Source organism: Oryzias latipes, chromosome 12 (genome assembly GCF_053564925.1).
Source record: "Oryzias latipes strain Hd-rR chromosome 12, Olatipes_Hd-rR_3.1".
Classification (NCBI taxonomy): domain Eukaryota; kingdom Metazoa; phylum Chordata; class Actinopteri; order Beloniformes; family Adrianichthyidae; genus Oryzias; species Oryzias latipes.
Genome location: NC_136248.1, coordinates 2,841,470 through 2,858,342, shown reverse-complemented (window position 1 = coordinate 2,858,342; position 16,873 = coordinate 2,841,470). Strand labels below are relative to the sequence as shown.

The window sequence follows — 16,873 nt, the reverse complement described above, 5'->3', positions numbered from 1 at the left end:
CTAACCTAGAGAGGGGATTGTTGAGCGACCAGGGCTGCGTATCCCCGACTGCTCACGTGAAGCTGCACTATCTCCTTCCAGAACAAATACATGTTCTTAATATTTTAAAGACTTTAAGATTTAAGCATTTTAATAAAATTTCAGCTTTATTGGAATTTTAAAAAATCCTGAAAATGGCTTCATGAGGAAGCTTTTGGTGTTTAAGTAGTGAGTGGCTTCCAGACCATCTCATTTATTTATTCCCACTTTTAGTGTTGGCATTCATTGGGCTACTTTAAAACTTTTTAAAGTTTGATTCAATTTATAAAATGTCTCTCTTTGGTTTTGGAACTCCCCCGTACTTTTTATTTGTGTCAAAAATGTTAATTGTTGAACTGACTGTCTATAGTCTTTGAGACAAATCTGATGCTAAATGACCTTGAGTCCCCCCCCCCCCCAACCTGAGTAGGGAGCTGGTTGGAATGAAAAGGGATGTGGCCGCCATCTTTGCTCTACATGTGGAGGGTTTTTTTTTTGAAGAAGAAGGTCTTGTACTGAAAACTGCGATACTCTGGTCAAGCTTTCTTCATGTACAGCCTTACATTCTGAGTTTTTAGAAACGCCTGCATTTGGGTATCTGAAACGGTAGAATTTTACCGATCAGCCGGGTTCTGTTCCAGCCGTCTCCAGACAGAAGCATCACATTCTGGGGACTGGTGTCCAGTCCATTACAGGGCCACAAAACCCGTCTAAGCATAAATATGGTTTTCCCTGCACAGGTCTACACAGCATCCAACCCCAACGGGACGACAACAGGAAAAACCTTCAAGGTTCATCTTCAGCTGTGGGATACAGCTGGACAGGAGAGGTGGGCTGTCATTTCTACTCTGAGGGATGTGGAGCAGGTTTCAGGTTTCATGTCATGTTACTGCTACTATGACTTCTCTGTTGTTGTTTTGATCACCTACCAACACAGCCTTCAAGTAACGACCATGATGCATATTTAGGTAGCTGTTGAAAGGCCTGTTGTCAGAGTTCTGAGCCTGAGCAGATCTGTTTTAACCCAACTCACAGTTTACATTTTACAACAATGATGGTTTCTGGAATCTGGGCTGCTGCTCAGAGAGCAGGGTTGTAGAGGAATGCTCAGAAATACGTGAATAGATCCAAAATACCGCTTTCGGGTTGTTTTTTGGGAGCAATGAACCTTCTTAAACACTTAAAAGCTGATTTTTGCATGATATGGGCCCTTTAAAATGAATAGAGAAGATATTGTGTTGTTGCTCCTCTTAAACACCACAGCAGGTAAATGCTCTGGTAACCACCCCTGCAGTGTATTGAACTTCCTCCTTGGGGTCTCCTGGGTTTATCAGATTTAGAAATGTAGGGCCGATTCACAGCACACCATCTGTGCCGAACTGTGCCAACAATATGCAACCGGGTGTTGACTGTTTGCTGTCACTGGTTGCAGTGACGCCTTCACCATTTGTGCACAGGAATCGTTACTATATTGACTCTTGGGGGATGCTTACTTCCTCGCCTGCCTTCAGACATGTCACAAATATGGGAGTAACACTTAGCTTCAGCTCCAGACCCAATAGACCCAACTTTTTGTCATTGTGCTTGAAGTTTTTTTGTCACAAGTTGAATGAGGTCCCAGGAACTATGTTTTGCCTCTTTAGAGGACCAATAGTTTGCAACGTATTATTGCACAATGGTTGTAACAACCCACTGACACATTTCAAGCCAACAGAAGGGTGCAGGGGCATCTACATGGCTGTAGGGCTGTAGGGCGGGAAGAGTGGGGTAGTGAAACCTGTAAATGCCCGTTATGTTTTTTGTAAACATATAAAATAAAAATGAGCTCTCTTTACAAGGTGAGGATTATTTTTTTGTGTGTGTTTTGGTTTCTGTGATGTTAATGCATGACGCAGTGTTATCAACAGCTGCCTTTTATGCAAACATCATGGCTCAGTGTTGTGTTTCTGTTGCCCCTCGCTCTGGTGTCTTCATGCTGCAGGTTCCGCAGCCTGACTACGGCATTCTTCAGGGATGCCATGGGGTTCCTGCTGATGTTTGATCTCACCAGCCAGCAGAGCTTCCTCAACGTCAGAAACTGGATGAGTAGGTTTCTGCACGTGTCTGTCAGGAACACACAAGTGCTTGATGGTCACTAGGCTCAGAAAAATTCAGGAAGATTTTGACTTGACACAACCATACCGTGATATTCAAGATATTTTACTGTGTCATCAGTCTTTAATGCGACTATAGAGTAGGATAAATTCAAGTAATCACTAAATGCTTCCTCTGAAACTCGCATGGGTCTCAGGAATTGTTTCTTCTACTTCCAGGCCAGCTTCAGGCTAATGCTTACTGTGAGAACCCAGACATTGTTTTAGTCGGGAACAAGGTGGACCTGGCTGACCAGCGGGAGGTTCAGGAGAAACAAGCCAAGGAGCTGGCAGATAAATACGGGTAAGTGGAACTGACTTACATGGTTTCCTGTGTGGTAGTCCGTCCTGTCACACAGATGCTGATGGGTGAAGTCCAGGTCTGTGGTCCCAGCTACACTGAAACATCAACAGGACCAAAGCGGCCCAACCAGAGATCCGGTCATCTACCCCCCCGCCTGCTTTCCAGCTCTCCCTGAAATTCTTGCTGCTGATTAGCTGACTGAAGTGTTTTCATGTTCCTCTCGACTGAGTACGTCTGGTCCAGGTAATCAGCAGCAAGAATATCAAGAAGAGCTGGAAAGCAGTCAGGGTGGTAGATCCAGAGGACCGGGGTTGGTACCCCCCCCAAAAGGACTGTCACTAGAAACTGGAATGAGAAGGTTCTGGCAGTGGAAGGTCACAGGTTTTTTTTTAAAGCCAGCAACAGTCAAATGTCGTTGTCTTTTGTTTGTTTTTTTAAAACAAATTCAAATCAAATAAAAAATTAATTTTGATGAGTTTTTGCAACGTTTACAATGTGGAGATCAGCAAAACAATTCAAACATTTACCGACATAAGTTTTCAAAGTAACTAATGGTATCAACTGAATATGCGCAGTAGTGTTGTCTAAAGGCCACTGATTTGATTTGAAATGGTTTATTTCAAGCAATCAATGCAAGAATAATGCACAAAACAAAACAATCATACATTCATAAAAAGACGTATCAAACATAGGATAATTAGACATTAAATCAAAGGTTGCCTGAAAGGGAGTGGAAGGAAGCAAATTTATACACTCTCACCCCTGTTCTACCGTAATATTACAACATTTATCATTATCCGGTTCATAACTTCTATCAGAAACAATTAAGAATCCTTAAGTATCAATAGATCACATGACAAAGATGAATTACTTAATTATTATGCAATAAATCAGCATAGCACATGCAGATCAAGTATCAAAAATATGTGCAGAATATTTTCATTGGAAAAAGTCATGAGGATGATCAAAAATAACACTATATCCGAAAAAATTGACATAACCCAGTTTCAGAATTCTTCATATTACATGCAGATCACGTATCAAATCTGTGTGTAGATTATTTCACAGGCTCTTCAGCCTTGTCGCTGGCATCCAGAGATTTCTCCAAGTCTTTGATAATGTGCATAATTAGATCTACAAAGTCTTTGCAATTTAACATTACATAACAACGTTTTCTCTTTATTGTTTCACTCACCTTTTTACGGGCTGAAGAGCCTGTGCCTTCCTTTACTTCTATGGGACTCTGCCTCTCTAGGACGTCCTTTATACATGCAACAGTCTGAGACCCACAACTGGCATCACATTCAAAATGAGTTCCGTTAGTGTAAAAACATTTTTTCGAATATTTCCCAGTTTGAAGAAACTTTGTACATTTTGGTTTCGTTGTGAATAAAATATTAGTGTGGGTGGAACGTCTTTATTTTTCACTGTATTTCAGTAGTAAAGGCTTTAACAGGTGCTTCTGGTGTGCAGAGGATCTCCATTTAAACTTGTGTTCCTTACAGGATCCCGTACTTTGAGACCAGCGCTGCAACAGGAGCAGAAGTGGACAAGGCGGTGATAACGCTGTTGGATCTGGTCATGAAGAGGATGGAGCAGTGTGTCGACAAACCACCTGCAGATTCAGCCAATGGAAACGGGGCTACTAAGCTCAGTGATGCACAGCCTATTGAGAAAAAATGTGCATGTTAAGTCTTTTTTAAGTCATCAACCAGTCGATTCTCCTCTGTCCGATTGTTACATCCTTTACAGCTTTTGTTTTTTTTAACTCGCCCTTGTCTGCCAGTTTGTGACTGCATGTTTCTTCATCTCCTTGTATGTTTTTTTTCTGAAAGGATTTATCGTACTCTTTGGCTCTTTTTTTTTTTATATACGCCATTCTCCACAACTGTCTGCAGACCCCACAATGAAACAGCTCTGGCTCCCTCTAGTGGACATTTCTGCTGTTACCGCATCAAGCTGTGGAATTGAAAAGAGGATGGGACGGCTTCACTGCTGTCATAAATGAACATGCCTCTTTGGATACACGCACGCTGGGAATCAATCTGTGCTTTCTTTCTCTGTGGACAAAAACTGGCTGCAAAGGACCAAAACTGACACCTACATTTACATGATGCTAACCATTTTAATAAGATGTTCAAAACCAGGGAAAATCAAAGCTTTTGGGTCTATTTGAGGTGCGAAGAGTTCAGTGTTCGTTTCAGTTTCTGTGCAGTTTCAGTCTATTTCTCCGAAAGCTTCTCTTCCCAGAAGGCCGTGAAGAATCACCTGAACCACGTGTTACCTTGTGCTCCTGAGTGTGCCAAACATTGTGCCAAACTGTGTTTTGTTGAAGTGGCTGTGGTGTTGAGGTGGAGGGATTTGACACCCGGGTGGGAGCTGCAGGAGCCTTTTGAAGCAAAATTCTGCCTGGTTTATACTTTCTCTCTAAGACTAACTGTTGATATAGTCTTCATATTTTCTTTTTTGGGGATTATTTAACAAAGTCTGCAATTAAACGTCATTCAGTGAGCAACGCCACAGCCAACAGTGGAGTAAACTTTACTTTTGAAATTATTTGAAATACTTTAAAACTAAATATGAAGCTAATTAGTTTTATATTGACTCTGTCCCAGCCCCACAAGATTTTTTTTGACTCTCTAGCCTCTCGACCACATGACCTCTCAGATTAAGACAGTTCATTGTTTTATTGCAAGTGAACACTTTGTGAAAAATAACCTTATAAAAATGATGCATCAAAGAATTTTCTTTTGCCATGACTTTAATTTGTGTTCTGTTTTTCACATCCTGTTATTTCATTTATATCTAGGATTTCCTCAGATTTAGGAATTTGATTCAACGGGTAGATGAAAAGTTTTTCACAACAACAGTGCCATATTTTTGCAGTTCATACACACTTGTACCGCCAACCTCAACAGTTACCTCTAATCTACTCTCTGTTAAAATCTCAGCCATCAACTGAAGCTAGAGTTGCCATCTGGTGCAGGAGACCATCCAAAAGTCCCTCCAAATCCTGATGGTCCCAAAAACATCAGTAATTATGTTAGAAATCCTTCTCATAAGGTGACAAATATGTCAGAACTCCAGCAAAAAACAAACTAGTGCCGCCAAAATCTCTTCCTGTTTAAAAGTTCTTGCCATGGTGGTTTAGTCTCCTAGCTAAACGAAGCAGGTCTGGGCTGCTGCAAACTCTTGTTGCCTGCTTTTCATGGAGATTAGGTTTAGGTAAAAAGAGAAGAGAGATTTTCTGGCAGAAAATGCTGAAAAGGTGCATTTGATGTGGAGACCAACGTTGACATTTACAAGTCTTGTTATCTGTAGGAACTGAGAAGAAATGTTTGTTTCACAGAAGCCTTTGAGCAACAGTTTTAGTGCTTCTGTTTAACGCAGTTTCCACAGACCAATACCCCTAACTGCGACAATCTTCTGAAGCTAACTGATGCTAATTTGCTTTGCCTTTTCTTAAAATCTGCTTGAAATGTTTGAGCCGATCATTTTCTGCATCCATTTCCATTTTCTGTGTGATACTTAGCTGCTTTGGATGAGGTTTTTCTCAGAGATCTGCTCCATAAACCAAGTCTTACTCGTAGCTTCTGAATTAAAAGTTTACACTGTTTGCAGTTATGCTGTGCCTGTTGAAATTCTTCTGCTTGAAGTTTATGAGCTGCTGAATATTTATAAGCAAAACTAATCCTAGGTCACAGAGGAGAGGCAAACAAGAGCAGAGTACCTCCAAGAGCTTTTATTTTTGAAAACTCCTCTTTGTGCGATTTCCTCTGATGTCTGCAGATGCACTTGTTCAGTTGTTTTAACCGTGTGTGTCGATGACTGTGTGTGTGTGTTGCACTGTCAGCATGCTGGACACTTTTGAGGATGGAATGAGCCGTGATGCTTTCAGTGTTCCGGATACAGAGCTGCAAATAAATGTTTGTTGGATTAATATTGATGTTGGTTTCCTTTCTTAGAACAGTGTTTCAACTTTAAAACGAGTCTTTGCATCCACACAACATTAAAAAGGCTTCAGTAACACATTTAAATCTGCATGACTGGGTCCTTTAATAAAGAAGTCCAGAATTCAGCAAACTGTAATGGAGTAGAGGTCCACTTAGAGTTCCTTTAATCTTGCCTAAACACCTTGTTCACAGAGAAAAACAATTCTCTCAAGTGTGTGAATTCTGTGGCGATTCATAGTTCATGTTGCTGAAACAACACATTATTGAATTGCAGATCCAGCTTGTCTTCCAAAAAAAAAAAAAGAATCAGCAGGGTAGCTCCCTTTGCCGTGCACGACTGGCTGCATGACGCCATGCCCTGCCACCACTCCAGAGGGCGACGGCACCCCTTCTGGGAGAGGAAATAAACTTGCTGTTGATTAAAGGTGCAATACTAGTGGTCCTGACTGTGGAGACGAACAGAGGTTGGTACAGCTGCTATTTTGTTGTTCCGAGGAAAGATTGCGGCTGTGCCTCATCCAGGATTGTGTCTCACCTCACAAAGGGAAACCTCTTTGCACCCTTTTACAAAGGGATTCAAGGTTTCTTAACCACACAGGTAATTCTACCCTGGTACTAGTGTCAGCGTAGTCCGGGCAACCTCTATAGTGCCCCCCTCTGCTAAGTGCTCCACCATTGCACAAGGTAGAACGTGTGGAGCATCCTGCTGCAAACATTGAAGGACTCGAGTCTACTCAAGAATAAAGTCCACTCATGCCCTTCTTGTAAGCAGCTTCAGTGTTTGTGGACCACTCTAGTTTGTCCAGATGGACGCCCAGGAACTTGCACGATTTTCCATACCTTCCAGGAGAATTGCCATGGACAATGTCGGACCTTTACCTAAGAGCAGCAGTGGTAATGAGTACATCCTAGTGGTCTGTGATTATGCTACACGGTTTCCAGAAGCTTTTCCACTGCGCACCATTACAGCCTCTGCAGTTATAAGGGCATTAATTCAGTTTTTCTCCAGAGTAGGAATACCTGATGAGAATCTGACAGACCAGGGAACCAACTTCACCTCCCGGTTGAAACTGCTACAACAGCAGCTTGGCATCTATGCAATCAAGGCAACACCATACCACCCACAGACCAATTGGCTTGGTGGAACGTTTCAACCAAACCCTGAAAAGGATGCTCCAAAAGTTTGTGAGTGACACGGGGAAGGATGAGGATCATTGGCTGCCATATGTTGTTTGCTTACAGGGAAGCCCCTCAAGCTTCAACAAGTTTTTCCCCATTCGAACTCCTTAATGGCTGGGAAGAAGAAGAGAAGAAGAGCTGGAAGGCCAGACCAACTGAGACAGCAGAGAGGGGTGTGATCCAGTTTGTCCTGGAAATGAGAGAATGGTTGGCAAGATAAAGGGAAGAGGCAGAAACCGACAAGCAAAAAGCTCAAATGAGCCGGAAGATGTGGTACGGCCAGCAGGCCCGTCATCGCAAACTCCAACCAGGTCAGAAGGTTCTGCTACATCTCCCCTCTTCTTCCAGCAAACTCCTGGCCAGGGCCGTACACTATTATTCGCAGGATGGGGCCTGTCACCTATGAGGTGCACCATCCCGACAAGAAGAAAGAGAAACAAACCTACCACGTGCACCTACTCAAGGAGTGGAGAGAAGGCCTTAGCCATTGTTCAGAGAAGGCTTTGCTGGTCAGAAATGTGATTGCTGAAGATGGAATTGGAGTCTGACCTTGAAACGCTGACAAACTCAACCCCTCCATCTCTGTCACATTTACCCCCTGAAAAGACCACACAGTTACTTGACTCATTTCATGAAGTTCCATCTCTCTTTTCTGCACAGCCAGGAAAAACCACACTCATCGAACATACCATACGACTCAAAAATGGACAACCCATCCGGCAATTACATTATCGAGTACCACAGGAGTTGGTGGGAAGGCTGAACAATGGGGTGACAAAGATGTTGGAGCTAGGTGTCATCGAGCCTTCCAACTCCGAATAGTGCAGTCCAGTTGTGATGGTGTCCAGGAAAGACAGCTCATTGCGGATTTTCGTCGACTTCAGGAAACTGAACGCCATCTCAGAGTTCGATGCATATCCAATGCCTAGAATTGATGATCTGCTGGAGAAGATGGGAGTCGACAATTTCATCACCACCCTCGCCCTGTGCAAGGGTTACTGGCAAGTACCTCTCACCAACACATGTCAACAATGTACAGCATTCAAAACACCTGCTGGACTGTTTCAGTTTACAGTGATGCCCTTAGGTCTGCGTGGAGAACCAGCCACGTTCCAAAGGCTGATGGACGAGATGCTGCAGGGATGTGACCACTGTAGTGCAGCCTATTTGAATGACGCGGTGATCTTCAGTCACACCTGGGAGGAACACCTTGAACACCTGTGTCTTGTCCTTGGTAAACTTCAAAAAGCCGGTCTGACCATAAATGTTGCCAAATGTGAGTGGGCCCAGAAAGAAAGCCGCTACCTGGGGTATCTATTGGGAGGTGGTGAAGTGCGTCCACAAGTGGATAAGGTTGAAGCTATCCGCAACTGCCCTCAACTACGCACCCAAAAATAGATACAACCCTTCTTGGGATTAGCTGGCTGGTACCAGCGGTTTGTCCAACAGCTCCCCTCACTGCCCTGACAGAGAAAAGGCAGAAAAACCCAGTAACCTGGACAAATGAGTGTGAAATGGCCTTTCAAACATTAAAATCTAAACTGTGTTCATATCCTGTGCTCAAGAGTCCTGACATCAACCAAAGGTTCCTGGTTCAAGTAGATGCTTCTGCAGTCAGGCTTGGCAGTCCTGGCACAGGGAAACCCAAGGGGAGAGCAACCAGTCCTGTACCTCAGTCATAAACTGCAACCGAGAGAGACCATGTAGTCCACAGTTGAAAAGGAAGGACTCGCCATTAACCCTTGTGCTATCTTAGCACTATGTGCTATCTGACCCCACCCTTCCATTGACATGTTCTCCCTACCATGACAAAGGTGGATAAAGGTGGAAGATTTCATGTAATCCATGGACACCAGTGAAGATCACAAATTACTGAAGAAAAAAGGTTCAGAGCACTGTCTAGTGGGTCTAGATGACCCAACTCCCAATGTTAAAGTGCCTAGGATAGCACAAGGGTTAAGTGGGCACTTGACAGCTTGAGCTGTTTCTTACTTGGCAGAGAGTTTGAACTTGAGACAGACCACAGGGCCCTTACATGGATAAATTCCATAAAAACCATACAAATTGATTGTCCGTCATCCTAATTCTCACGCATACACTTACCCAAAGCTCATACTGCGTCATCAGTAGTTTCTTTTATTTATCCGGAAGCAGTGACCGGCAGACCAGGTCATGTTACTCACCTGACATAGTTTGTATTTTTCATTTTAAGGGAGATTTTTGGGATTTTTATAAATAACATAGATTATGTTTCTTTGGGTGAAAGATGGAAAATGTTTATTTTTTGTATTGTATTTTTTTGTACAAAATAAATGAGAAAACTCAAACCTTGGCTCCTCTGGATTCATTGTGTGGCCTGACAAGCTCTTCCCAGAGGACCCCACGATACCATAACCTCCTTCATGTGAACACCCCTGAGGTTTCTTTTTTTTTCTTTCTTGTTGAGAAGGAGGGTGTAAGGGCAGGGATGCCCAGTTTAGATTAATCTGTTCAGTTTAGTAATAACCTATTCTATTTTATGACTGATTTCATGTTCTTCTACAATTACCGGTATAAAGCCCATTGAGGCAACTATTGTTGGAATATTGAGCTTTGTAAATAAAATAGAGTTGAAGTGAATCAACTCCAATGCCGCAGTTTCTCATGGTTTCTTACTGTCAAAATATTTTTTTCAAAACTTTAATTGAGTTTAACACAACTAAATCTTAACATTTTTTTGATGGATAACTGATTAAATTTCTTCTAAACTCACATTCAAATCTGTAATTGAAATATTCATGACATCACAAAGATTATAATGGAAATGTCACATGCTTCCTATTGAGTTCTGTGACATCAGAAGTCATGACAGAGGGTTCTTTGAAGACCTTTGAGGTCAATTCCCGTTCCCATAAATCCTTCATTGGAGTCGTTTTCGTTATCTGGAAATACATTTTGAGAAATAGCAAAGCTCTTGGTGGCTTTAGGTCACATTGAGATTTTTCACCATCCAAAGTGAAGCCGGATCCTCAAATCTTTTAATAGATCCCCAAAGAAGGTTTTTATGGCACTGGCAGGCCTTTCTTCAAAGGTTCTCCTTCATTTCTTGTTGTTTGAGAAATGTAACAGTTCAGAAGGCATAGCATGCTACAAACCATGATCTGTTATTGATGTCAACTTTATGACATATGTGACATCCAAACCAACATTGTTCATAAAGAACTTTTCATACTAGAGAACCCAAAAGTGCTTTTCAGAATTAAAACATCTTTCAAAAAACAAAACACAATTGCAATTAAATTACAATTTAAATTTTCATCAGGATGATGATGTCACCCATATAATGATGTGATGTGACATCATCTTTACTGTGATGATGATGTCATTAGAGGATGTCATGTGACATCATTATGTCATGTTGATGTGACATTACATGATGATGATGTAATATGGCGTCATGTGACGTCACTGGAATGTGTCTTGATGTCACCTAAATGTCTGGAATAAGTCCACATATACAATCTTTATCCTGTGTCATTGACATTATAAAAATTTTGACACGTTTGAGGATTTCTGTTGAGATTTTCTAAAGAAACGATGGGTTGTTTTGGAAAAGTTACCTCTTGCAAAGGCTTCTTTTCTGCTATCTTTGGCAGAATGAAAATGCCGTTTGTAAAATTAAAGAAAAGGTTTACAAATGCATCACCAGAAAATTCCGGACAAGATCAGAATGAGAGCCTTCCGCCTGAAATATCGATCTTGCCCACAATTTCAAGTCAACGTCAGGAGGAACAGCCTTTGCCTGAAATATCAGTTGAAAGTCCAAAGTCAAGACAAGGTCAGGATGAAAGTGTTCCACCTGAAATATCTATCTTGACCACCAATTCAACACAAGGTCAGGAAGAAAGGCCTTTCCATGAAATATCAGTGAGGAGCACAAATTCAAGTGGAAATCAGGATTTGCAGATGTTTTTCTTTTCTACAATTTGTGAATTCTCCAACTCTTTCAACAACTGTTGGCTGAATTCCTCTTTCCAGGCAGCATTAAACATTGACAGAATTAGAGAGAAACTTATTCCAATGCCCAGAGAAGACTTGGAGAGGTACTCTCAAACACCTCTATGTGCAGAATTGTTCCTGACAGCACTTCACAATCCAGGAGAGTACTTCGATGAGTCAGATATTCTGCCAGTTCTATCAGAAATAAGTCAATTGATGCCAGGCTTTGAAGTAGGGGACGAGAGCGATGTAGCTGACTTTATGGAACCTTTTCTGCAATGGGTACATATTTGTGGAGTTAAAACCTATCTCGAGATAACGTGTAAAAACACATGTGGCAAATGCAAGGAGACGGAAATAAACCATTTCTACCAAGACAACATGTTCTTTCTAGCACAGCATTCCGATGAAAAGGTTTCCCTTACTGCACTTTTTAATGAAGCTGTCAAAAACGTCTGTGGAAGTAAACAGTGTAACATGTGCTTTGCAGAGGTAAAACGACAAATATCTTTTGGAGACTGTGATTTGATAACTTTGTATCTGCCCAGACATGTTCAGGCGGGTGTGAAAAGAAGGTATGTGACACCGGCTGCCTTCATTAATATTCCGGTCAATAATGTCAAACAGAAATACCGCCTGGCCACTGTGATTTGTCACGAAAGAATTGGTCCTTCATCTGCTCATTTCTACACATTTATTAGAAAATATGGAGTCTTTATTGAAGCCAACGATGACATGATATCTTTTGGATCCAAAAACTGTTTTCATGACATAAAGAAAAATGGTACAATCTTTATGTATGAAAAGTGCACATAAGACCCCAAAACACCTAAACATGTACACTGTGGTGGATGAACCACTGACCATCAATTACATGGTCCTTTGTGTTTTTCAAATAGTTTTTTAATTTTTTTGTATTTATTTTTGTTTTATTTTTTTTGTTTGGTTCAAAGGGGTTTATTTAATTTATGTTGGGTTGTTGAAATTAGCTTGTAGGTTTTAAGTCATTCTTTTAATTTTTCATTTTTTCATTTTAAAGACAGAATGAAAATAAACACTAGGGTTTAAAATAGACAGATAAAAATAGTTTGCTTGAAAAGGAGTGGGTTGAAGAAAAATCATGTATGGTTCCACCCTTTTTTACAACACCTTGTGTTGTGCATATTTCTATTTACAGTTTATTAGTGATACTTGTATCACTAGAAAAATGTTTTTTTGAATACATATAAGCTTTTGCTTTGTTTTAAATCTGAAATGTTGGGCGTGAAAAATATTCAGCCCCTTAAGTTAATACTTTGTAACGCTACTTTTTGCTGTGATTCCAGCTGTAAGTCTCTTGGGGTTTGTCTCTATCAGTTTTACACATTGTGAGATTTTTGCCCATTCCTCCTTCCTAAACAGCTGGAGCTCAGTGAGGTTGGATGGATTTGTTTGTGAACAGCGACAGTTTTATATCTTTATGTTGAAGCCTGAAATGTGTCAAAATGTTGAAACGTTCAAGGGGGTCAGATACTTTCACAAGGGACTGTAGTTATGGATAAATAAAGAAGGCTTTTGACACCATAGATGATTCTATCTTGATTTCTAAATTATATTCATATGGGGTTAGAGGAATCGCCCTGAACTGGATCACCAGTTATTTACAAAACAGACAACAATATGTGCAGTTTGGAGGAAGTAGTAGAAGTCTGATCTCATGAATATCATTTGTGGACTCCCACAAGGCTCAATTGTAGACCTAAACTTTTTATTTTATATAGAAATGATATTTGTGATATTTCTAAGTTGTTACAGTTTGTTTTATTTGCTGATGATACTAACTTTTTCTGTAAATATTATTATTTACAGAATATTACAAAATATTATTCAATTTAAACGGATGTATAAAGCTAAACAAATTAGTTTGTACAAAGTTGACTGTTGAATGGAATTTTTGGAATGTATGTATTAAATGAATGGAATGTATTTACTGTGTAGTGGAACTGTATATTGTGAAATCTGAGCACAGGTGATGGTGTGAGAAATGTAAATGTAATGTTTAAAAGGGAGCAGACAATCATAAGAATTGTGTTCTTCAATTCTGCTCCCTTCTAATCATGAAAATGTTCAATATGTAAGAGAAACATGTAAACATTTGAACATCAATTTTCATGAAAGGAACAAATAAATAAATGAAATGAAAAAAAAATGGTTAAAATGTTTGTTCAATCAATAAAACTTTATTTATTTTTAAAAAAGCGCCTCTCATACAACGCGCAACGTGTAGCGCTTTACAATTCAAAAAAAACAAAACAAAAAAATATACCAAAAACACAATATTACAATAAAAACTCAACCCACCCTTCACCCTTCCCACTCCGTTAAAACATAAGAGCCATGACCCCCCCACACAAAATGAATACTGATAAAAGTTACTTCTAAAAGAAAAGTACGGCTTGGCTCTGCTGTCAGGAAACAGTTTTTGGGAGTCTCTTCATACCAGGAGCAGCTCGGCTGTATGAGCATCTCCACCGACCCCCCCCAGACCGGGACAGCAAAGGGTCCACTTCACAGGCTGCAGAGTTAAAGTCCAGCTGCCCCAGCAAGGGCAACAACTGTGGCAACAACCACCGACCAAGCCGGCAAGTCCTGGCAGAAAAGATCCCCACAAGAAAGAAACACTGGGGCTAAAATCAGGATAAGGAGCTAAAATAAATACAGAAGATGTAAACAAAAACATAAAATTGAGAATAAGACTAAATGAAAAAATGAAATTAAATACATAAAAGAATATTTATTAAAACTAGTAGAATAAATAAGTAGATAAGATCAACTAAAAGAGGAATTAAATAGGTGGGTCTTGAGCCTTTTCTTAAAAACCTCTACAGTCTCTGCGGCCCTGAGGTTCTCCAGCAGACTTTTCCACAGACGAGAACCGTGATGGTGGAACGAAGCCTCACCATAAGTTTTGGTCCTCAGCTTAGGGACAACAAGGAGTCCAGCACCAGAGGACCTCAGGGTCAGCGAGGGCTCATAGTTTAAAAGAATATCATTTAAATGACAAGGCCTAAAAAACATTTATAAATCATTGAAATAATTTTAAAATCAATTCTGAAATGCACAGGAAGGCAATGCAGCAGCCATTTTATGATGGGTGTAATGTGTTCCTCTGGTCCTCGTCAGAACTCGTGCCGCTGAGTTCTGTAGAAGTTGAAGAGACTTTTTGGGTAAACCACAGAGCAGGGCATTACAATGATCTAAATGCCTGAAGATAAAAGCATCAGCACCTCTGTGCTGGCAAGACACCCCCCCCCCCCCCCCTAACAGTGGTTAAACATTCGGTTGGCATTGCGCTTGCGGGGTTGTGAGGTTCGCTCACTCAGTTCCTGAATACACTTGCTCAGGTGTCTTTCTGCTCGTTCAATTAATGGCAGCCATGAAACGCCATAAAAAATAATTCGCTTTCCCCACAGTACTTGTTAGGGATTGGCTAGTGACTGATAAATACCCCCTCCCTGAATCGCCACCTTATCGTGGTGGAGGGGTTTGCGTGTCCGAGTGATCCCAGGAGCCAGTAGCCGGGTGTTGATCCCCCTCAAACTGGTCCTGGGGGACGGGCCAGACTAAGGGCGATTCAAACAAAAACCTTTTCATTACTAGATCCACTTACTCCCCCCAATAAGAGTTAACAGTTCCCCACCCTGGAGCCAGACTAGTTAGTTCTTGTCTGGTGTGTTTTAATTGCTCTGGGGCAGTGGACAGCGGTGCAGTGGACAGCGGTGCAGTGGACAGCGGTGCAGTGGACAGTGGGGCAGTGGACAGAGGGGCAGTGGACAGCGGGGCAGTGGACAGTGGGGCAGTGGACAGCGGTGCAGTGGACAGCGGTGCAGTGGACAGCAAGCATGTTGTCCTGAGGCTCCCCAAAGCAAAGGAGCTTTTTCTGGAGCTCCTCTAGTGGCTTTGGTTGCTCGTTGGTGATGGATGTTGGGGCAGGACGAGCAACGGTGGGACACTGGCTTTATCCACCTTTGGTCAGACGCTTCACAGTGGATCACTCAATCGTCTGTCTCCAATGAGTCCCCCATCCCCAGAGAAAACAACAATCTCCTTCCCGGTGTCTTTGTGGCAGATGAGGCCTTCCCCCTGCAGAGAAACCCGATGCCGTCGTTCCCTGGGCGCCTCCTTTCCCAATAGAGGTGCATCTTTACCTACGACCTGTCCCCAGCCCGGCTGCTTGTGAAGAATGCCTGCTCTCTGCACAGTGGGGTCTGTGTTGGCACCTGACTGAAGATCCAGAGCAGAGGGGGAAGTTCTGGTGTTCTGCACAGCTTCATCAGGTCCAAAGCACGTCAGAAACCTGCAGTGATGAGGCTGTGGTAACTGAAGACGAGCTGCTGCACGAGATCAAATAGGTTGCTGTCAACAGAGACGCTCTCCAGCTGAGAGACTCCTTCATGATCCACTTTCCTGCAGAGGGAGAAACCCATGGCAGCTCCAGAATCCAGTTTCTGTCGTCCAAGGACTGACCCACAACGGCTCTTTTGAGAGCCACCCACAACACCTCTAAGAGCTTGATTCTCTCATTTTCACAGTTTTTACTGAAAACTTCTAGTGCTACATTAGTTGAAAAGGTAAGAGATTAAAACAGATTACTGGGTTGGCAGTCACGTGACATACGACACAACACACATATGCCATTACTATGCATTGACCCTTGTGCTATCTTAGATGACCCCCCCCCCCCCCCCCTTCCATTGACGTGTTCTCCCTACCATGACAAAGGTGGATAAAGGTGGAAAGATTTCATGTAATCCATGGACACCAGTGAAGATCACAAATCATTGAAGAAAAAGGTTCAGAGCACTGTCTAGTGGGTCTAGATGACCCAACTCCCAATGGTAAAGTGCCTAGGATAGGACAAGGGTTAAGGACATTTATCTTTTCTTTTTGCACCAGGTGTATTTTGAATCCTCAGCCTGTTTTATTACACTCATATTTTTATTGTTCTAACAGTGACTCAAAAAGATAAATTAACAGAGAATCTTCTTTACTTCATTATGAAATTTTACAGCAACCAGCTGGGTTTATTGATTAGGATTGTATGAATCCTTCAAAACCTTTTAAAGCTAACACAACAGACTTTCTGTCTTTGGATGTCCACATGTGAGAGCGTCTTCACTTGTTATATGGAAGAACTTGACTTTAGTCTCAACTCCCTCTTATTGTTGTCTAGTTTTGGGGCTATTTTAAATGCTCAATGCATTGCATGCATGCAGCTCCTGCATAGCATGAGCAGCAGGAGCTGAGTGAATGAAGCAGACTTGAAGGCC

General features: G+C 41.7%; 1 protein-coding gene across 3 annotated transcripts in view; it reads left to right on the top strand.

The window, feature by feature from the left end:
* Positions 1–6,394, top strand: part of rab27b (RAB27B, member RAS oncogene family) — a 77,880-nt gene extending 71,486 nt beyond the window's left edge. For all 3 annotated transcript variants that reach the window (XM_023960639.2, XM_078955600.1, XM_011482115.4), the window contains 4 exons: positions 759–847; positions 2,000–2,103; positions 2,331–2,454; positions 3,960–6,394. In XM_023960639.2, the coding sequence (XP_023816407.1) occupies positions 759–847; positions 2,000–2,103; positions 2,331–2,454; positions 3,960–4,146 (504 nt within the window). In that variant the 3' untranslated portion in view covers positions 4,147–6,394. The remainder of the gene's footprint in view (positions 1–758; positions 848–1,999; positions 2,104–2,330; positions 2,455–3,959) is intronic.
* The last annotated feature ends 10,479 nt before the right edge of the window (positions 6,395–16,873 follow it).